Source organism: Schistocerca cancellata, chromosome 7 (assembly GCF_023864275.1).
Source record: "Schistocerca cancellata isolate TAMUIC-IGC-003103 chromosome 7, iqSchCanc2.1, whole genome shotgun sequence".
Taxonomy (NCBI): domain Eukaryota; kingdom Metazoa; phylum Arthropoda; class Insecta; order Orthoptera; family Acrididae; genus Schistocerca; species Schistocerca cancellata.
Window position 1 is genome coordinate 175,849,030 of NC_064632.1, and position 24,415 is coordinate 175,873,444.

At 41.1% G+C, this 24,415-nt stretch overlaps 1 protein-coding gene across 1 annotated transcript in view; it reads left to right on the forward strand.

Moving 5' to 3' along the window:
* LOC126092027 (helicase MOV-10-like) overlaps positions 1–24,415 on the forward strand; it is a 375,996-nt gene that overhangs the window by 148,711 nt on the left and 202,870 nt on the right. The window contains exon 8 of the mRNA XM_049907422.1: positions 23,497–23,619. Coding sequence (XP_049763379.1) covers positions 23,497–23,619 — 123 coding nt within the window. The remainder of the gene's footprint in view (positions 1–23,496; positions 23,620–24,415) is intronic.

Below are 24,415 nucleotides of genomic sequence, written 5' to 3' on the forward strand. Positions count from 1 at the left end.
ACGTTATCAAGGACTGTACACTTTTTGGGTTTATTATTTGACTTGAAATTAACTTGGCTCTCATGCCTGGAAGACCTACAAACAAAGGGCTTCCAGTCATTGAATACCTTGAAATGCCTTAGTGGAAAAACATGGGGAACTGACAGGTCCACCTTCTGCAGTTTTATAAGGCATTTGTTCGATTACACTTAGATTATGACAGGGTGGTCTACGAATTGGCCCGTCATTCCTACCTCAGGATGTTGGATGCTGTCCACCATGACGCTATTCGGATATCGACTGAAGCCTTTCGGACCAGCCCAGTTTTGAGTCTGTGTGCAGAGGCTGACGACATATCCTTTTGGCTTGACAGGTGCCGAAAATTTCGGCATCACCTCAGTCATTGATATTTAGTTCAGTGATCCAACCCACCTTTGAATGCCCCCCCCCCCCCCCCTCCCCCTTCACGGTCCTTCCGTCAATTCGTGCATGGCGAGCATGGGGCCCTGAGCTATTGCAGCCTTCCTTCTTTCCTGGGCTGCATTTCCTTTCCCTTTCCCTTCCTCTCCTTTCCTGTCCTTGCTCCTTCCCCTCCACCCTCTCCTCTCCCTCTCCTGGTGCTCTTGTTTATGTTGGCCTCGCTATCCTTCTGGTTATGTTGGCTTTGTGATTTGGTTTTGTTGAGTAATTACTTCATCCTTTTTTCATCCTCTGGTCCTCCTTTGGAGTTTGACCTCCATTACTAAATTTCTATTCCGTAGTGTGAGCCATTTGGGTAAGAGCATCTTAGTTAGTGTGTCTGGCATGTGTCCTCCTAGTTCCTTCCATCTTTTTCTTCATGTCGTTGTCTAATGCTAGGATACATAGCCAGCACAGTAGCCAGCCCGTGTGGTGGAGTTGCTATGTACCCTTTTGGTTGAGCTCCCTGAAAACACAGGGATCACACTTCTGATACCTGAGCTGGGACCACCTCATGTAAGCCGAGAAATGGTTGCTTGTCATCCTGGAGCATTAGAGCTCCCAACAATGGCCCCCATGCCAGGCGGCCCTTGCTGTGGCTGGGTGGTGCCTGTGGGAGAGCCCCTGATCAGAGTGGGTGGTATCAGGGTGGACACTATGCAAATGAAACACATATGGGTCCAGAACTCTAGTCGTTCTTCTACGGCCATCTCTTTGAATGGAACTGATTATTTTAGTGCTGCTTCTTCTCCCCCCTGCGGCCTTCCCTTCCATGGCTACCACCTGGGAGGAGGGTCAGGCTCGTTGGTTAGGGGCAAAACCTTTCCCCACTATCTGGTTTGCACCAGGATGGAGATACCTTCACCAATACCAAACCTTTATTTTTTGTGGAACACATTGAAGACAAGTTTGGCGAAGTGAAGTCTCTGAGCGAGATGCGTCGGGTTCGTTGTTGATCAAAACTGCTTCAGCTGCCTAGTCTGCGGCCCTTTGTGCCTGTGACCATCTTGGCAAAATTCCTATGTCCATTACCCCCCACCAATCTTTAAATATGAATCAATGTGTAATTTTTCACAGGGACCTCATCCTTCAAAGTGATGAGGAACTTGGGGACAATCTAGGACAGTGGGGTGTTTACTTTGTTCGACGTGTTCAGAAGGGTCTGGAGGACAATCACATTGATACTGGTGCCTTTATCCTGGCTTTTGAAGGGCATACCCTCCCTGAGAAGGCCAAGATTATGGTTTATCGATGTGACGTGAAGCCGTACGTCTTCACCTCTTCATCCCCCTTCCTTACCCCAGTCCCGAACCCCCTCTCCCCCCCCCCCCCCCCCCTTACGATTTCCACACCATCCCCTCTGGGCATCGCTCCCCCTCTCCAGCCATAGAAGTGTCCCACTTCTTCAGCATCTGCCGGTCAAGGGCGCCCCTCCTGGGACCCCCCTTCGCGGCACCTTCCAGGCCGAAGGTCTGCTGCCACACAACGACCACGAGAACCACAGTCTGTGGGCACCTAGGTCACCCGCTATCATTCTGTTCCAGATCTTGCTGCAGTTGGCTCCCTTTTGTGGCACAGCCCTCCTCAATCTCAAACAGAAAAGAAGAAGAAACGTAAGTCTTGGGACAAGGAACCTCTGGTGTCACCAGAGGTCCCATCTCCACCTTCGCAACCTGACTTTGACATGCCGTTCATGGATGTCACCTCCTCCTTGTCGGTGATGGATGGTGACTCGGCGGCATGACTGGCTTTAGCCTGTTCAACCCCCTTTTGAATCATCATTCTGTGGTTACCCAATGGAATTGTAATTGATATTACGGTCACCTTCCGGAGTTAAAATCCCTTATTTCGTTTTACTCTGCAGCTTTTGTGGTTCTACAGGAATCTCATTTTACTGATTATCACTTGCCGGCCCTGCATGGGTTCCGTGCTTTCTGCTGAAATTGGTTCGGCCTCCTGCGGACCTCTGGTGACATTTGTATGTTGGTTGATACGGACGTTGCTAGCACATGGATTCCTCCCAGCACTACATTGGAAGCGGTTGCTGTTAGGATCCACCTGGACTCTGGGGCCACAGTTTGCAATCTTTATCTCCCTCCTGACAGGACTCTTACTGCCCTTCAGCGGCTTCCTCATCCCTTCCTCCTTCTCGGGAATTTTAATGCTCATATACTCTTGTGGGGCAGTGCATTTCCATCTAGTCGGAGTCTTCTCATAGACCAGTTTCTTGCAGACCACGACTTGTGCCTTCATAATGATGGCCGGTCATGGTACCTTTTCTGCCATTGATCTTTCTCTTTCTTCTCCCTCGTTCCTCCCTCCATTACACTGGTCGCCACATGACTACCTTTGTGATAGTGACCACTTCCTGTTTATTCTCTCGCTCCCTTCCTGCTCCCCAATGGGCAGGTTACCTCTTTGGTCTTTCCGATGCGTTGATTGGCCTCTGTATACTGCACAGGTCATTTTTTCCCTCTCTTTGTCGGGTTGTATTGATTACATTCTATGTGACGTGTCTGATGCGATTGTTCGTGCTGGTGGCCTTGCTATCCCATGCTTACCTGGACCATTTCACCGCCGGCAAGTCCCGTGGTGGAGTACGGCCATTGCCATCCGTGATCACCGTCGAGCTTTGCAACACCTTAAGAGGCACCCATCTGCTGCCAATCTTATTATCTTTAAATGCCTCTGCGCCAAAGCCCGTTACTTAATCACATGGAGCAAATGGGGAATGCTTTGTTTCTTCATAGGTATGGGCTACACTTCACTGTCTCCAAGGTTGTCATCGGCAGTCTACCCTCCTGGGCCTTGCCCTCCCGGATGGCCTTTGCATGGACCCGTTGATTCTTGCGGAAGATCTTGCAACCCATTTTGCAACAGCATCAGCATCAGCATCAGCCTCCTATCCGGCTGCTTTCCTTCACCAGAAACAGTGGGTTGAGGCTTCTGCCTTATGTTTTACCCTTTGTCAATCAGAATCTTACAACAAATACACAGAAGAAAACAGGAGAAAAAATTGAAAAATACATCCAACTGGCTGAGGAAGTCAAGGACATGTGGCATCAGGATAAAGTTGACATTATACCAATTATACTATCAACTACAGGAGTCATACCACACAATATCCACGAGTACATCAATGCAATACTGCTACATCCAAACTTATATATACAACTACAGAAGTCTGTAATTATTGATACATGTTCAATTACCCGAAAGTTCCTAAATGCAATATAACATATACCGTACAGTTAAAAGGAAGTCACGCTTGATCAAGGTCCGCGTCACTTCCCATTTTTAACCAGACATAACGTCTGAGAAAGGAAAGAAATAATAATAATAATAAATCCCGTGGAGGCCCGGGAAAAGAATAGGCCTCCGGTTTGTTTTGCTAGTCGTAAAAGGCGACGAAAAGAACAAACCACTAATAGGGCTAACCCCCCTTTTAGTGTGATTACTTGGTTCAGGACAGAACTAAGGAAGCCTCGGACAAGCGCCGTCATGGTCGGGGACGATGCTTGAACCCTATGCCCGCCCACAATGGTAACGACACTGCTAGCCAACTGGAAAATGATTTAAATCCAAATAGAGGTGTTTTGCAGGATATGCTTCCTGCAACCACCCTAGAAGGAAAACAAAGACAGAGGATGAGATGGTCAGATGAAGTTAATCGACACCTCATGTTCTGTTATTACCAAGCAACAAACCTAGGAACCAACACAACTTGATACAGATCACAAGTATACATAACATTTATTACCAGATACCCAGAATTAAAATTTTTAACAGAACAACGACTAGCTGATCAGATCCGTGTAATAATAAAAAATAACAGGATACCCCAGTCAGATTTGGAAAACATCAAACAACAAGTACAACAAATACTAGAACAAAATAATGTGCAGTCAGAAGAAGAAGAAGAAGAAGAAGAAGAAAATACAGTAACGGACTCAAACATCCCAGAGGAAACATACAAAGACCAACACGCATCAGTTAAACAGTCAGAGGAAAACGAAATCTTAAGACAGCCACCAGAACAAGCACAAATAGAACACGAAGTGACACACATGTTAGATATAGAAGAAAAATTTCAGTTGACATATATAGAATACAAAGACACAAATACAGACATTAGACCATTCTTGCATAGACCGCCAAATAACCCACAAGTCGAAACAACAATAAAAACTATCAACACAATCATACACAACAAAATAAATGAAAATACAACTACTGGTTTATATAGGAGCACTCACTACACTAAATATACACACTAGGCAGAGATCAGAACCAGCCAACACACAGAAGAAACCCACAAAACCAGCATGGCAACACAGGCTACAGATCAGAATAGAAAAACTGAGAAAAGACATCGGACAGCTAACACAATTTATAAGAAATGAAATATCAGACAAAAAACGAAAAAGGTTAGGTAAAATCTCACAAGAAGAAGCAATAGAGCAATTAGATGAAAAAAAAGCAGAAATTACAAGCATTGGCCAAACGACTTAGAAGATACAAAAAAAGTGAAAATAGAAGGAAACAAAACCAAACATTCAACACAAACCAAAAGAGATTTTACCAAACAATGGATAACACACACATTAAAATAGACAATCCACCAAACATAACAGACATGGAACACTTCTGGAGCAACATAGGGTCAAACCCGGTACAACATAACAGGCATGCACGGTGGATACAAGCAGAAACAGACACATACAAGATGATACCACAAATGCCTGAAGTGATAATTTTGCAACATGAAGTCACCTGAGCAATTAATTCTACACACAATTGGAAAGCCCCTGTAAATGATAAAATAGCAAATTACTGGCTAAAGAAGTTCACCTCAACACATTCACATCTCACTAAATTATTTAACAGTTACATTGCAGACCCATACACATTCCCTGATACACTTGCACATGGAATAACCTATCTGAAACCTAAAGATCAAGCAGACACAGCAAACCCATCTAAATATCGCCCCATAACATGCCTACCAACAATATACAAAATATTAACTTCAGTCATCACACAGAAATTGACACATACAACACAGAACAAAATTATAAATGAAGAACAAAAAGGCTGCTGCAAAGGAGCACGAGGATGTAAAGAGCAACTGATAATAGATACAGAGGTGACATATCAAGCTAAAACTAAACAAAGGTCCCTACACTATGCATACATTGATTACCAAAAAGCTTTTGATAGTGTACCCCACTCATGGTTACTACAAATATTGGAAATATACAAAGTAGATCCTAAATTGATACAGTTTCTAAACATAGTAATGAAAAACTGGAAAACCACACTTAATATCCAAACAAATTCAGATAACATCACATCACAGCCAATACAGAATAAGCGTGGAATATACCAAGGAGACTCATTAAGTCCCTTCTGGTTCTGTCTTGCTCTGAACCCACTATCCAACATGCTAAATAATACATATTATGGATACAATATTACTGGAACATACCCACACAAAATCACACATTTGCTATACATGGATGATCTAAAATTACTGGCAGCAACGAATCAACAACTCAATCAATTACTAAAGATAACAGAAGTATTCAGCAATGATATAAATATGGCTTTCGGAACAGACAAATGTAAGAAAAATAGCATAGTCAAGGGAAAACACACTAAACAAGAAGATTACATATTGGATAACCACAGCGACTGCATAGAAGCGATGGAAAAAACAGATGCCTATAAATATCTAGGATACAGACAAAAAATAGGAATAGACAATACAAATGTTAAAGAAGAACTAAAAGAAAAATATAGACAAAGACTAACAAAAATACTGAAAACAGAATTGACAGCAAGAAACAAGACAAAAGCTATAAATACTTATGCTATACCAGTATTGACCTACTTATTTGGAGTAGTGAAATGGAGTGACACAGACCTAGAAGCACTCAATACACTTACACGATCACAATGCCACAAATATAGAATACATCACATACATTCAGCAACAGAAAGATTCACATTAAGCAGAAAGGAAGGAGGAAGGGGATTTATTGACATAAAAAACCTACATTATGGACAGGTAGACAATTTAAGAAACTTCTTTATAGAACGAGCAGAAACTAGCAAAATACACAAAGCAATCACTCATACAAATACATCAGCTACACCACTGCAATTTCATAACCACTTCTACAACCCTCTAGATCACATAACATCAACAGATACAAAGAAAGTAAATTGGAAAAAGAAAACACTACATGGCAAGCACCCGTATCATCTAACACAGCCACACATAGATCAAGACGCATCCAACACATGGCTAAGAAAAGGCAATATATACAGTGAGACAGAAGGATTCATGATTGCAATACAGGATCAAACAATAAACACCAGATATTACAGCAAGCATATTATTAAAGATCCCAATACCACAACAGATAAATGCAGACTTTGCAAACAACAAATAGAAACAGTAGATCACATCACAAGCGGATGTACAATACTAGCAAATACAGAATACCCCAGAAGACATGACAATGTAGCAAGAATAATGCATCAACAACTTGCCATAAAACATAAACTAATAAAACAACACGTTCCCACATACAAGTACACACCACAAAATGTACTGGAGAATGATGAATACAAATTATACTGGAACAGAACCATTATAACAGATAAAACAACACCACATAACAAACCTGACATCATACTCACCAATAAAAAGAAGAAATTAACACAACTAATTGAAATATCCATACCCGACACAACAAATATGCAGAAGAAAACAGGAGAAAAAATTGAAAAATACATCCAACTAGCTGAGGAAGTCAAGGACATGTGGCATCAGGATAAAGTTGACATTATACCAATTATACTATCAACTACAGGAGTCATACCTCACTATATCCACCAGTACATCAATGCAATACAGCTACATCCAAACATATATATACAACTACAAAAATCTGTAATTATTGATACATGTTCAATTACCCGAAAGTTCCTAAATGCAATATAACATATACCATACAGTTACAAGGAAGTCACGCTTGATCAAGGTCCGCGTCACGTTCCATTTTTAACCAGACTTAACAGTCTGAGAAAAAAATGTCAATAATAATAATAATCACCACCACCACCACTTCCCCTCCCCTTCTCCTTGACCCACCCTAGTTGCCACATGATAACCTCTGTGATAGTGACCACATCCCATTGATTCTCTCATTCTCTTCCCACCTGCCAATGAGCAGGTTACCCCACTGGGCTTTCCATCTTGCCGATTGGCCTCTATATACCTCCCAGGTCATGTTTTCACCTTCTTCATCAGGTTGTATTGATGAGGTCGTGAATGAACCATCCGATAAGATAATTTGCTCCATCGACATTGCTGTTCGCCACTTTGCAGGCCCTGTTGCTGTTGGCCAGTTCCATGGTGGAGCATGGCCATTGTCACCACTATCATCACACCTTGCAACATCTTAAGCAGCACCTGTCCTCCATTGGTCTTCTTACCATTAAAATGTCTTTATGCCATTGCAGATGGCCTTTGTGTAGATGCGGAACACCTCGTGACTCATTTTGCAATGGCATCAGTGTCAGCCTGCTATCTAGCCGCCTTCCTCCTCTAGAAACAACAGGCTGAGGCTTCCTGCTTCTATTTTTACCCCTTGTCAAGTAAGTAGAATCCTACAATGCACCTTCTATTGAATGGGAGCTTATTTCTCAGTCTTTAACCATATTTTTCTCCAATGGAGAGTCAGTATTGTGATTCCTGTCCTTATGTCTGCCAAGGATCCATTATTCCTTAATAGTTACTGACCATTCAGCGTGACTAAGGTCCCCTGCAAGTTACTAGAATTAATGGTAGTTCAACAGCTCAATTGGGTCCTAGAATCTCCCAACCTTTTATCTCCTTAGCAGTGCGGCTTTCAGGAGGAATGATCTCCAATCGATCATCTGCCGCGATTGAAAGTTGCAGTTTGGGGCGCCTTTTCTGAGTGCCACCATCTTGTCACAGTTTCTTTTGATCTTCGTGAGCCCTGTGACAGCTTGGTGCCATCACATCCTCCCTATGCTCCATGAGTGGGGTCTTCAGGCCTGCCTCCCAAGTTTGCTTTGCTAGTTCCTGTCGTTGCTCAGTGGTACATGTACCATTGACACTTAGTGCCTGATCGTGGTCCCCCAGTTCCATTTCTTGGGTCTTCTTTTTGACAACAAGGTTACTTGGTTGCCCCATATCCATCATCTGAAGGTTGGCTGTTATCATAAGTTCAATGTTCTTTGCTCCCTTGCCCGCACCTCTTGGGGCATCGATTGTTTGACCCTTCTCTGCGCTTACTAGCCATAAGTTCTGTCTTGTCTGGACTATGGTTGTCGAGTTTATGGATCAGCTGCCCCTTCCTAACTGCTCCTCTTAAACTGGTTCACCATCGTGGTATCCGTTTAGTCACAGGTCTTCTGGTTGATACTGGGATCCCTCACCTTTCGATTTGGTAGTCCTAGCTCCTGGCTTCCTATGCAGTCACTGTCCACTCCTCCCATATTCTGTTCTTTTTGCAGTTTTGGGCCATCGCCCATCCACTACCAGTTGTGCTCTGCCTCACTTTTCTTCATAGTGACTTCCATCTCCCCTCTCGTTGTCCTCTTCACCGTATTATCTCCAGACAGCACCCCACCCCCCTCGCCCCCTCTCATGGACTGGTTTCAGGATTCCGTTGTTTATCACACGGATGGCTCTAAATCCACCGATCGTGGGGGAGTGGGGAAAATGCCTTCACATCTTTTGTTGGTGTAGAAGACTATCTCTTGACTAGCACATGTGGGGTATTTAGAGTGGAATTGATGGCCATCTATCAGGCCCTTTGTTTCATTAAACAATTCTTAATCACCAGTGTTTTGTTATGTATGGACTGAATGAGTGGCCTTCAGGTTATCGCTCAGAGTTTTGCCCGCCACCCCTTGGTATCTGCCGTCCACAACCTTCTTACTGATCTTGGTGATGCTGCTTGTATGGTTGATTTCCTTGGATTCCTAACCATGTAGGTATCCCAGGTAATGACATTGTGCTCATCTGACAGAGGGGGCAGTCACCTATTCCCCATTTCTGTGACTTCTCCAGGGGTGGTTTTGCGGCTCTACATCAAATCTCTTTTTGCTGAGCCACGTGCCAACTCTCGAGAGGCTACTCCCCTGTCTAATAAACTTTGTGCCTTCAAGGAGACTCCCACCACAGTGTTCTTCATTTTGCCTCTGCCGATGGGAATCTACCATCCTCTGCTGTCTTCATATTGGCCATACTAGGTTGACCCTTTGTTTTTTACTCCATGATGAACCTCCACTCCCCTCCCCACCCCCCTCCTCCCCCCCTTGTGGGACTCCCCTCACGATGACCCATATTTTGCTGGACTGTCCCTGCTTTTGGCCTTTTGCACCAAATATGCCCTCCCACTTTCCTTGTCTTGGGTGTTAGTGGATGGCCCTCGCATGGTTACACCTGTCCTCAGCTTTCTTTGCAAAAGTAGTTTGTACTCTTTGAATTTTCCTCTGGAATATGAGTCCCTCAGTTAGCGTAGGTGTTGGTTATGTAGGCCTTGACGTTGTCTCCACACCGGCCAGTTACCCTGCCTTTTACCTACCAGTTTGTCTGGTGTGTTGTACTGTTTCATTATTCCTTTTCTTGTGCCTTCTTCCCCTGGTTTGGTCCCTGTTGTATTGTGATATGGGTATGGTATGGTGTGGGTTACGGGACAGTTCGGTGGCGGTTCTGGCGCACCACTGCTCTCCCATTTCCACCCAGACCCTCCTGTTCATTCCTCTTCCTTCTGCACTGACATCCCTTTCCCCTCTTTGTTTGCATGTTACTCCTTCCCCTTGGCTGGACTGCACAGTTTTTGTTGTTCTACCCTTGATTTCTGGCATCCTAGAGCATGGGACCAATGACCTTGCTGTTTGGTCCCCTCCCCCAAATAAATAAATCAAAAAACGAACGTTTGTCTTTCCCAGAACACTTTTGTGTTTTCTTCTTTCGTTGATTAGTCGAAGTATGTCTTCAGTTGCCCAAGGTTTCTTTGCAGTTAACTTCCTTGTACCTATGCTTGTCTGTTCAACTTCTGAGTCATTCCATGTCAAACAACACATTTTAAATAAAAATTTTACCTCACCCTCTTAGATTTTGCTGAAAGTTGGTATACTTATAGTGGGTGCTGAAACTAAGAAAAATACCAAATTTCAATTTTTTATCTCAAACCATTCCTGAAATATGGTCATGTAAACTTTTCAAAAACGGCCAAAAATGTGTGAACGGACTTTTTTTAAATTGCCCTAGGAGCTGCCCTAATTGAGCTAGAGAACTGGGAAAGGTGTCATTTTGCAGCATTTTTCATGCTCTTTCCAATGATAGACAAAAAACATAGCTTCTAATTAATAACTTTTCAAAATGGTAATTAATATTTTGATTTAATTTTTTTACAAAAAGTATGTAATTGAAAATTTTCAAAATAGTTCCATAACTACTTCATACTGTTGTAAATCTCATGGCAAAATATAAATGTGGGATGATGATGGGTTCATTGTTAAAAAAAATTATTCCGGTCTCTTGTTTTTCACTAGTTTGACCAAACCATTAGACCTTTAAGGTAGTACGTCAGTAGAGGACCATATACATAGGGCTTGATGTCTGTACAATAATTCAGAGGCTGGAGCCATTGTTGAGATGATGTAGTCTGCATTGTTACCTTCTAAGGCTTTGTGTGCCTACAGCATTATTGTGCACTGTGGTTTTAGTGCAAATCAATTGTTACCTCTGTGTTGGCCAGTCTGTATCTATTATATTTAATAGTTCATTTTCAAGTCAATCTATACATTGAAGGACAGTTTATAAGTCATTTTTGTATAAATATGGAACCAAGTAAAAAGTGTAGTGCTGTAATAGTGCAGTGTTGTAATCCATTGAAGAAGTCAAATCATTTTATTAGAGACAGAAAAAAACTGAAAGATGTCACAACATGGATGCCCAAATTATTTCCTCAAATACCGAGTGGTGCCAAGATTTGTGATAAATGTAGGAAAGATGTTACCAAATTGAAAAATACACCAGAGCCCATCAGTGATGAAAGTGTTGAAGAATCTTCTGGATAAGAGATAATAATCATCCGAAACCAAGACCCTGACTTCACTCCAACTTCAGTAGCTGTTAAAACATTTAACACAACACTTCAAGAAGTAGGTGAGTCCCCAATTGACAAGAGAAAACTAGCATCTAGGCATTACGCCAAATCAGAAGTGAAGAAAATCTCATCAATGACACGTAAACTTTTTGTTGCTCCTGAAACTTCGTCAGATACTGACACTGATGAATCCGTTCTTGAAAATCTTAAAAGAAACTTTAAAAATTCTATAAGTAGAGCAAAATAACTAATGATTCTTACAAGTTTACCTGAAAAGTGGAGTGTCAGGAAAATGAGGGAATTTAATGCTCCTAATTACATTGTTCGGCAGTCCAAAAAACTTTGGAAAGAGAGAGGATTCATGGAAGGTCCAAACCCAAAAGCAGGGAAGTGTTTACCAACAGAAACTGTCAAAACTGTACATTCATTTTATGAAAATGATGAAGTTAGCAGGGCAATGTCAGGTATTGAAGATTGTGTGACAATTACAGAAATAAGTGGACATAAAACAAAAATATCAAAAAGACTTATTTTGTGTAACCTTAAAGAAGCTTACAAGCATTTTAAAGGCAAGTTTGCTAACTTAAAAATAGGTTTCTCTAAATTTGCTGAGTTGAGACCAAAACATTGTGTATTAGCTGGCCGGAATGGCACATACACTGTCTGCGTGTGCACAACTCACCAAAACATAAAATTAATGATAGAAAATGCCAAACTAAATACAGTAACAAACAGCAGCTTAAACAATTATAAGCATTGCATTGCAAAAATGCTTTGCAACCCATCATCAATTGATCTCAACATGGGAAACTGTGAATACTGCCCAGGAGAAACGGTCATATGTAAAATTTTAAGACTCTTTTCATGAAAACTTAATTGAACAAGTTCAGTTCCGACAGTGGATGTCAGTTGACCGATGTAATCTGGAAATTGTTCAGCAAACTTCTGAAGAATTCATAGATTTGTTTTGTATTAAGATGTTGACTTTGACTCGGCATGACTTCATTGCCAAGCAACAATGAACATTCCTTAACTCAACAAGAGAAAACCTTATGGAATCTGAATTTGTTGTCTTATGTGAGTTTTCAGAAAATTATAGTATAGTTCTACAGGATGAAGCTCAGTTTCCACTGGACATGACAACAGATTACCATTTATCCTTTTGTTATATATTACAAACAGGAATACAAAATTGAGCATATGAGCTTTGTCATTGTTTCTGATTGTCTGGCGCACAATACAACTGCGGTTTACACCTTTCAAAAAGAAGCTAATTTCATATCTAACAAATTTCAAAAGATTCCAAAAAAGATATACTATTATTCTGACGACAGTTCTGCCGCTCAGTATAAAAATAAGAAAAACTTCCTGAACCTTTGCCTTCATGAGGAAGACTTCAACATAAAAGCTGAGTGGTACTTTTCAGCCACAGCACATGGGAAAGGGCCTTGTGATGGAGTAGGGGGTTCAGTAAAGAGACTGGCAGCTCGTGCAAGGTTGCAAAGGCCATACCAAAATCAGATCCAAACTGCACGAGATCTATTTGAGTGGGCAGTAGATAATATCACAAATGTTGATTTTGCATATTCCACTCAAGAGGACTACGCTGCTTCAGAAATATTCTTAAAAAGCTGACTTGAAGAGGCATTGACTATCAAAGAAACGCAGCAATTTCACACTTTCATTCGCAACACTAAATCAAAATTAATAGTCAAATACTTCTCGGGTGATATGCAGAGTTGGGAGAGGGAAGTAACTGCATCACCAGACAAACTGAAGTTACAAGATGTATCAGGCTATGTCACCACTGTATATGGCAGAAACTGGTGGCTTGGGTACATTTTAGAAAAAAACGAAGAACTTGATGAAGTGAAAATAACTTTTCTTCATCCATGTCGACTAGCTAAGTCATTCTCTTTTCCTGCACATGCAGATTTCCTGTGGGTGACAGTTGTGGATGTTCTCACAAAAGTGAATCCATTTACTCCGACAGGGAGAACATACATTCTTAATGAAAATGATGTAAACCAAACCCAGTCAGCTTTATTAAAATGTAATATGTGAAGTTCCAAGACAATTTATTGGGAAACTGCTTTCAACTCGAAACTTAATTTTTGTCTCAGGTTAGTGTTAATCTATATTTTATAGAAAGTTGTTTCAAAATTATTGTTAGTACCTATTGTGTTAAATTTAGCTATGTACTGATACCTGTTACTCAAAAACAAGCATTACGTATTTAATTTGTTTAATAGTTCCATTTCAAACATCATGGACCAGAACTATTATGTAAATACTTGTACTTATTCATACTTTATTTCAGTTTGTAGTTAAATGCTCAATTTCTTGTTTTTGTTATATCGGTTAATATACTATTAGTGAAGTTGTATGAAATTAAAATAAGCATTCAACTTAATTATAAAATATGCTGATTAGTTTTGGTTTAATAAGGTGATGTTTTGATATTTCTAATACATTTTTTACTTACCTTTCAGTATATTTTAAAGAAATTCCAGTTTGTTAAAGGTCAATTTGGTCAAACTAGGGTCGTTAGTAAAAAAAACAAGAGGCCGGAATAATTTTTTTTAACAATCATCCCACATTTATATTTTGCCATGTGATTTACAATAGTATGAAGTAGTTATGGAAATAATTTGAAAATTTTCGATTATTTACTTTTTGTAAAAAAATTAAAATTAAATCAAAATATTAATTAGTATTTTGAAAAAGGTTATTAATTAAAAGTTGTTTTGTTGTATATCCCTGGAAAGAGCATGCAAAATGACACCTTTCCCAGTTCTCTAGCTCAATTAGGGCAACTTCTAGGACAATTTAAGAAAAGTCCGTTCACACATTTTTGGTTGGTTTTTGAAAAGTTTGCATAGCCATATTTCAGGAATGGTTTGAGATAAAAAATTGAAATTTGGTATTTTTCTCAGTCTCAGTGCCCACTATAATTATACCAACTTTCAGCAAAATCTAAGAGGGTGAGGTAAAATAGGTGTGTTGATTTGACATGGAATGACTCTTCTGTGACTGTCCTTTCTAGAGATGCCCATGCCCATTCCTCTTCAACTGAACTGCTTACTATAGTATTCATTATTAAAGTGTCTACAGGCTTAGAGAACTTCAAATGCACCTTATTATTTTGTAGTACATCAGTCTCTACTTCTTTAGGCATTAATTTTTCCTGACACTTCTCTTAGGTTTCAGTTTACTTCTGATCATTACTAAATTGTTACCAGAGTGTCTTACAAACCAATATCTTATTTCAGAATCTCTCTCTGACCATAGTGTAAAGCAGCTGGAATCTTCCTGTGTCCCTGGCCCTTTCCTAGGTATATGTCCTCCATTTGTGATTTTTGAACATATATTCACTATTAGTAGCCGGAATTAGTATTTCTTCCATCATGCCTTCTACAGACCCCATGTTCTCCTACATCTTCTTTTTCTTCCCCTGCTACTGGATTCCAGTAATCCATAATTAGATTTTCATCTCCCATGACATACTGAATTATCTGTTCAATGCCCACATACGCTTCCTCTACCTCTTCATCTTCTGCTTGTGACATCGGCATGTATGCATCAACTATTGTAGTTGGCATTGGTTTAATGCCAATTCTACAGAGAACAACCCTATTGCTAAACTTTTCACATTGACTTTCTCTCTGCCCTACCTTCCTATTCTTAAAGAATCCTACTCCCATTGCAGCATTTTATGCTGATGTTATTATTACCCTGTATTCTTGTGACTAGAAATCCTTATCTCCTTCCATTTAACTGCGTTTTCCCCACTATATTTAGACTGAACCTTAGTACACTCCTGGAAATTGAAATAAGAACACCGTGAATTCATTGTCCCAGGAAGGGGAAACTTTGACACATTCCTGGGGTCAGATACATCACATGATCACACTGACAGAACCACAGGCACATAGACACAGGCAACAGAGCATGCACAATGTCGGCACTAGTACAGTGTATATCCACCTTTCGCAGCAATGCAGGCTGCTATTCTCCCATGGAGACGATCATAGAGATGCTGGATGTAGTCCTGTGGAACGGCTTGCCATGCCATTTCCACCTGGCGCCTCAGTTGGACCAGCGTTAGTGCTGGACATGCAGACCGCGTGAGACGACGCTTCATCCAGTCCCAAACATGCTCAATGGGGGACAGATCCGGAGATCTTGCTGGCCAGGGTAGTTGACTTACACCTTGGGTGGCACGGGATACATGCGGACGTGCATTGTCCTGCTGGAACAGCAAGTTCCCTTGCCGGTCTAGGAATGGTAGAACGATGGGTTCGATGACGGTTTGGATGTACCGTGCACTATTCAGTGTCCCCTCGACGATCACCAGTGGTGTACGGCCAGTGTAGGAGATCGCTCCCCACACCATGATGCCGGGTGTTGGCCCTGTGTGCCTTGGTCGTATGCAGTCCTGATTGTGGCGCTCACCTGCGCGGCGCCAATCACGCATACGACCATCATTGGCACCAAGGCAGAAGCGACTCTCATCGCTGAAGACGACACGTCTCCATTCGTCCCTCCATTCACGCCTGTCGCGACACCACTGGAGACGGGCTGCACGATGTTGGGGCATGAGCGGAAGACGGCCTAACGGTGTGCGGGACCGTAGCCCAGCTTCATGGAGACGGTTGCGAATGGTCCTCGCCGATACCCCAGGAGCAACAGTGTCCCTAATTTGCTGGGAAGTGGCGATGCGGTCCCCTACGGCACTGCGTAGGATCCTACGGTCTTGACGTGCATCCGTGCGTCGCTGCGGTCCGGTCCCAGGTCGACGGGCACGTGCACCTTCCGCCGACCACTGGCGACAACATCGATGTACTGCGGAGACCTCACGCCCCACGTGTTGAGCAATTCGGCGGTACGTGCACCCGGCCTGCCGCATGCCCACTATACGCCCTCGCTCAAAGTCCGTCAACTGTACATACGGTTCACGTCCACGCTGTCGCGGCATGCTACCAGTGTTAAAGACTGCGATGGAGCTCCGTATGCCACGGCAAACTAGCTGACACTGACGGCGGCGGTGCACAAATGCTGCGCAGCTAGCGCCATTCGACGGCCAACACCGCGGTTCCTGGTGTGTCCGCTGTGCCGTGCGTGTGATCATTGCTTGTACAGCCCTCTCGCAGTGTCCGGAGCAAGTATGGTGGGTCTGACACACCGGTGTCAATGTGTTCTTTTTTCCATTTCCAAGAGTGTATTTCCCTTTTCAGATTTTCTAGTCTCCCTACCATTTTCCCCACACACTCAGAGAATATACAAACCCAAAGCAAGGTTGGTGGTGTTGTTGTGGTCTTCAGTTCTGAGACTGGTTTGATGCAGCTCTTCATGCTACTCTATCCTTTGCAAGCCTCTTCATCTCCCAGTACCTACTGCAGCCTACATCCTTCTGAATCTGCTTAGTGTATTCATCTCTTGGTCTCCCTCTACGATTTTTACCCTCCACGCTGCCCTCCAGTACTAAATTGGTGACCCCTTGATGCCTCAGAACATGTCCTACCAACTGATCCCTTCTTCTGGTCAAGTTGTGCCACAAATTTCTCTTCTCCCCAATTCTATTCAATACCTCCTCATTAGTTACGTGATCTACCCATCCAATCTTCAGCATTCTTTTGTAGCACTACATTTCGAAAGCTTCTATTCTCTTCTTGTCCAAATTATTTATTGTCCATGTTTCACTTCCATACATGGCTACACTCCATACAAATACTTTCAGAAACAACTTTCTGACACTTAAATCAATACTGGATGTTAACAAATTTCTTTTCTTCAGAAACGCTTTCCTTGCCATTGCCAGTCTACATTTTATATCCTCTCTACTTCGACCATCATCAGTTATTTTGCTCCCCAAATAGCAAAACTCCTTTACTACTTTAAGTGTCTCATTTCCTAATCTAATTCCCACAGCATCACCCGACTTAATTCGACTACATTCCATTATCCTCGTTTTGCTTTTGTTGATGTTCATCTTATACCCTCCTTTCAAGACACTGTCCATTCCGTTCAACTGCTCTTCCAAGTCCTTTGCTGTCTCTGACAGAATTACACTGTCATCGGTGAACCTCAAAGTTTTTATTTCTTCTCCATGGATTTTAATACCTACTCCGAACTTTTCTTTTGTTTCCTTTACTGCTTGCTCAATATACAGATTGAATAGCAACGGGGAGAGGCTACAACCATGTCTCACTCCCTTCCCAACCACTGCTTCCCTTTCATGCCCCTTGACTCTTATAATTGCCATATGGTTTCTGTAAAATTGTAAATAGCCTTTCGCTCCCTGTATTTTACCCCTGCCACCTTTAGAATTTGAAAGAGAGTATTCCAGTCAACATTATCAAAAGCTTTCTCTAAGTCTACAAATGGTAGAAACGTACGTTTGCCTTTCCTTAAGCTTTCTTCTAAGGTAAGTCGTAGGGTCAGTATTGCCTCACGTTCCAACATTTCTACGGAATCCAAACTGATCTTCCCCGAGGTCGGCTTCTACCAGTTTTTCCATTCGTCTGTAAAGAATTCGCGTTAGTATTTTGCAGCTGTTACTTATTAAACTGATAGTTTGGTAATTTTCACATCTGTCAACACCTGCTTTCTTTGGGATTGGAATTATTATATTCTTCTTGAAGTCTGAGGGTATTTCGCCTGTCTCATACATCTTGCTCACCAGATGGTAGAGTTTTGTCAGGACTGGCTCTCCGAAAGCCGTCAGTAGTTCTAATGGAATGTTGTCTACTCCCAGGGCCTTGTTTTGACTCAGGTCTTTCAGTGCTCTGTCAAACTCTTCATGCAGTATCATATCTCGCATTTCATCTTCATCTTCATCCTCTTCCATTTCCATAATATTGTCCTCAAGCACATCACCCTAGCATAGACCCTCTATATACTCCTTCCACCTTTCTGTTTTCCCTTCTTTGCTTAGAACTGGGTTTCCATCGAAGCTCTTGATATTCATACAAGTGGTTCTCTCTTCTCCAAAGGTCTCTTTAATTTTCCTGTAGGCAGTATCTATTTTACCCCTCATGAGATAAGCCTCTACATCCTTACATTTGTCTTCTAGCCATCCCTGCTTAGCCATTTTGCACTTCCTGTCGATCTCATTTTTGAGACGTTTGTATTCCTTTTTGCCTGATTCATTTACTGCATTCTTATATTTTCTCCTTTCATCAATTAAATTCAATATTTCTTCTGTTACCCAAGGGTTTCTACTAGACCTCATCTTTTTACCTGTTTGATCCTCTGCTGCCTTCAATATTTCATCCCTCAAAGCTACCCATTCTTCTTCTAATGTACTTCTTTCCCCCATTCCTGTCAATTGTTCCCTTATACTGTCCCTGAAACTCTGTACAACCTCTGGTTTAGTCAGTTTATCCAGGTCCCATCTCCTTAAATTCCCACCTTTTTGCAGTTTCTTCAGTTTTAATCTACAGTTCATAACCAGATTGTGGTCAGAGTCCACGTCTGCCCCTGGAAATGTCTTACAATTTAAAATCTGGTTCCTAAATCTCTGTCTTATATAATCTGTCTGAAACCTTTTAGTATTTCCATGGTTCTTCCATGTATACAACCTTCTTTCATGATTCTTGAACCAAGTGTTAGCTATGATTAAGTTATGCTCTGTGCAAAATTCTACCAGGCCGCTTCCTCTTTCATTTCTTAGCCCTAATCCATATTCACCTACTACGTTTCCTTCTCTCCCTTTTCCTACACTCGAATTCCAATCACCCATGACTATTAAATTTTCGTCTCCCTTCACTATCTGAATAATTTCTTTTATCTCGTCATACATTTCATCAATTTCGTCGTCATCTGCAGAGCTAGTTGGCATATAAACTTGTACTACTGTAGTAGGCGTGGGCTCCGTGTCTATCTTGGCCACAATAATTCGTTCAGGAAGTCTGTAGTGTAAATATTGTAGAGGAGACCAAGATATAAACAAAGTAAGCAGGTTCAAATTGTTGTAACATGCAAGACTTAAAGTAGAGATGAAGAGAGAGACTAGTTGGCATCAAACTAGTTTTTGGACTGAAGATCACGACAAAAAAAGAACATGAATATCTCACTTGAGTAATTGAATCTTTACATTTCTTGTATCAGTTTTGATCTCTGTTTGTATACAGTTCATGCTAATTGTAGTTCACTGCACTGTGTGGCAGTAAATAAGCAGAATGCATACATTAGCAGTGTTGCTTCAAAATAATACTGAAGTCACAATGTTGTTAACATTTGGACACATACTGAAATTTATCTATTGATCTTATTTCTCCCATACATAATTTCTTCATTAACCTAGGCTTGACAGTTCATTGACAACCCTGTTTACATATTTAGTTTTTAACATATGCATCTATCTGCTTACTTTTATTCCTTTCTTGGTGTCCCTCTAGAATTTTAAACCCCCATACTTACTTCCAGTAATTAATTGGTGATCTCTTGATGTCTCAGAATGTGTCCCATCAACCAATCTCTTCTTTTAGTCAAGTTGTGCTACAAATTTCTTTTCTCTCCAATTCTATTCAGTTCCTCCTCAGTAGTAACATGATATACCCATCTTATCTTCAGCACCAAATTTCAAAAACTTCTATTTTCTTCTTGTCCAAACTATTTATTGTCCACATTTCACTTCCGTACAAGGCTACACTCTAGACAAATACTTTCAGAAAAGACTTAAGCACTTAAATTTATATTTGATGTTAACAAATTTCTCTTCTTCAGAAACACTTTTCTTCCCATTACTTGTCTATATTTTATATCCTCTATGTCGACCATTGTTGGTTATTTTGCTGCCCAGATATCAGAACCTATCTGCTATTTTAAGTGTCTTGTTTTCTAAACTACAAAATTGCCGCAGCATCACATGATTTAATTTGACTATATTTCATTATCTTTGTCTTGCTTCTGTTGTTGTTCCATCTCATACTCTCCTTTCAAGACACTTACCATTACAATGTCATTGGCAAACCTCAAAATTTTCATTTCTTCACCCAGGACTTCCTACTCCCAATTTTGCTTTGGTTTCCTTTATTGCTTACTCAAATGTTCATATTGAGCAATATTGGGAATGGCCTACAACCGTATCTCGCTCCCTTCTTGTCCACTGCTTCCCTTCATACCCTTCGACTCCTAACTGCTGTCTGGTTTCTGTACATATTGTAAATATCCTTTCACTCCCTGTATTTTACCCCTGCCACTTTTAGAATTTGAAAGAGAGTATTCCAGTCAACATTGTCAAAAGCTTTTACTACTAAGCCTACAAATGCTGTAAACATAGGTTTATCTTTCCTTAACATATCTTCTATGAGAAGCCATGGGGTCAGTATTGCCTCGTGTGTTCCTACATTTTCTCAAAATCCAATGTGAACTTCTGAAAGGTTGGTTTCAACCAGTTTTTCCATTCTTCTGCATAGGATTCATGTTAGTATTTTGCATCCGTGACTTATTAAACTGATAGTTTGGTTATTTTCAAACCTGTCAGCACCTGCTTTCTTTAGAATTGGAATTACTATATTCTTCTTGAAGTCTGCAGGTATTTCACCTTTCTCATACATCTTGCTCACCAGATGGAAGAATTTTGTCATGGCTAGCTCTCCCAAGGCTATCAGTAGCTCTAACAATGTTATCTACTCCTGGGGCCTTATTTCGACATAACTCTGTCAGTGCTTTGTCAAATTTCTCATGCAATATCGTATCTCTCTTCTTATCTTCATCTATGTTTTCTTCCAGTTATATAATTTTGCCCTCAAGTACATCTCTCTTGTATAGACCCCCTATACACTCCTTCCACCTTTCTGCTTTCCCTTCCCTGCTGAGGACTGGTTTTCAATCTGAGCTATTGATATTCATACAAGTGGTTTTCTTTTCTCCAAAGGTCGCTCTTAATTTTCCTGTAGGCAGTATCTATCTTACCCCTAGTGGTATATGCCTATACATCCTTACATTTGTCCTCTAGCCATCCCAGCTTAGCCATTCTACACTTCCTGTCTATCTCATTTTTGAGAAGTTTGTATTTCTTTTTGCCTTTTTGATTTGCAGCATTTTTATATTTTCTTCTTTCATCAATTAAATGCATCTCCTATATATCCAAGGATTTCTACTGTGCCTTGTATTTTTATCTATTTCAACCCTCAACTGCCTTCACTATTTGATCTCTCAAAGCTGCACATTTGTCTTCTACTATATTCCTTTCCCCAGTTATAGTTATCTGTTGCCTACTGTCCCCCTAAAACTCTCAACAACCTCTGGTTCTTTCGTCCTATCTAGGTCCCATCTCCTTAATTTCCTTCCTTCTTGCAATTTCTTTAGTTTTAATCCACAATTCGTAACCAATAAATTGTGGCCAGTCCACATCTGCCCCTGGAAATGTCTTAATGTTTAAAATCTATTTCAGATATCAGTCTTACCATTATATAATGAATCTGAAACCGTCCAGTTAATATAGCATTGACTTAACCCACATTCATGATAAATTCTCCTACGGGATTGAACATGATGGATGTAGAAGGGGCAGTGAAATGAAAATGAGACAGATGGAAAAAGTAGGTAAGCTGTTCATTATTCCAGAAGTAATTGCCATAACTGTCAATTCGTTTATCCCCCTGTGAGACGAGATCGTCAGTGTGTTCATGGAAAAATGTTTGCGATTGCCTGCAGAACCAATATTGCACTCAGGAGTGCACTTCTTTGTCCAAAGCAAATTGACGACCATGAGTATCTTTCTTCAGGGCTCCAAAAATATGAAAATCGCATGTGGAAAGATCGCCACAGAATGGAGGAAGTGTAATAAGTACTTCCCAGTGAAACTTCTGCAGCATGGTTGAAACAACCTTGGCAGTGTGTGGCTGGCCATTATCCTGTACCAGAATGATGCCATTCATCAAAATTCCTGTGCATTTGGACTTGATGGCACACTTCAGTTTTTGCAAAGTGTCCACATACTACTGTGCGTTAATCGTGGGACCATGTTGCAGAAAGACGATGAGCAGTGGCCCCCATGTAGTAGTCAGAGAGAAAGGTCATCATGACTTTCCCAGAGCTGGCATCAGTTGTTGGTGGGGGTTAATCCATGCACTTCCTTTGTTGACTCTGACACTTAATCTCCAGCTCAAATTGGTGATACCACATTTCATCTCCTGCAAAACTACGGGACGGGAAACAATATTCATTGTTATACCATTCCAGGTGCTGCAGTGATGTTGACATTCTGTTCAACTTAGGCTCCTCCATCAGGCTCCATCAACTGCATACAAATTTTGTGGAACTTCAGGTGCTCTACCATGATGGGGTGAGCAGTACCATGACTGACGCCCAACATGAGCCAAATGTCTTCCACCATCCATCATTACTGATGGTATTATCCACCACAAAAATGACAGAAGGAAATAATGACACTGTGAGCTGTCTTTCAGTGACATCAGACTTTCAGGAAATCATTTATTCCATGCAAACGCATGGGGATGTGACATACTGTGTTGGCCATACACAGCAGATGTTTGGACATGAATTTCGCCTTCTGACACTCCTTCCACAGTCAAAAACAACACTTCACCTCAATGTTCCTTTTTATGTCCTCCAAAGTGAAGCCAGATGCATACATGACTCACTGACCTCACATAGCTCATCTGACAAACAAATGGCACTGTGATAAACATTTGCACTGTTGCTTCCCAATTTCTAATAGGGGTCACTTCTTTGCATACACCTGCCTGTATTAACATCATTTGTGCCATGCTCAATATACAGTTTCTCGTTTTCGTCTGACTGCCTCGTGTATTATTCTGTGTTTTTTTGATACTGATTACATTTTTATAAAATTGCTGCTTGTATTTAGTTACCAATCCTGTGTTACTTGTAATCATACTGATTATGCATTTGATTTTTATTACAGGGGACCAATCAAGCGTATGACAGAATATATGATCCCATATGATCACTACCTAATGTTTTATTTCTGGCCAGGTCCTTGGAAGAATATGACAAGTGAGCAGTGTGACACACTCTGCAGATTTACGTGAGTTTCCTACCTATTGCATTTAAACGTCATTACCTTCACCATGTGTACTGTATTACATAATTTTTTGTTTTATTGAGGGTACTTCTGCTATTGCTAACTTTTCCCCCCTATGCTGTTCCTTTGCAGATAGACGTGGGTAGAATGATTTTCTGGTAGCCTCTGTACAAGTTCTATCTTTTGGTTTTCTCGTCATGGTCATTTCGTGAGGCTAATGTGGGAGAAAGTAATACATTGCCTGACTGCTCAGAATGTACGCTCTCAAAATTTTATCAGTAAACTTCTCCATGATTCACAACATCTCTCTTGTAGTGACTTCCACTGGAGTGTGTCGAACATCTCTGTAATGGTCTTTTGCTGTTGATTCTTTGAAAATTGCACTACTACAGTGTTCAGAAGAATTAGGGGCATATATGTATCAATGTCCAGTATGTTAAAATCTATTTTGATATAGGCAGCCTGTGGTCTTATTGCGTGTACTGAGATTTTCATTTTCAGCATAGACAACTATAAAATCATTCACCATGTATTGTCCGTGTTGTGCATTACAGTGTCAGGTGACCCCTTAACAGAAGTGAGTATCGTGTTCCAGTATATTCTATCAAGGTACACAGATGACAGTTGTCATTTGTGGATGTTGTATTTAACCAAGCACGTGCATTGTGACATCTTACTGCAGTGGAAATTGCAAGTATGGTCCATTTGATCCAGAAAGAATGGAGTTTAGACTGTGTTGCTACAAATGACAATGCCTCTCCATGTGTCATCCAAAGGTTGTGGACATGCTACAGGTAGA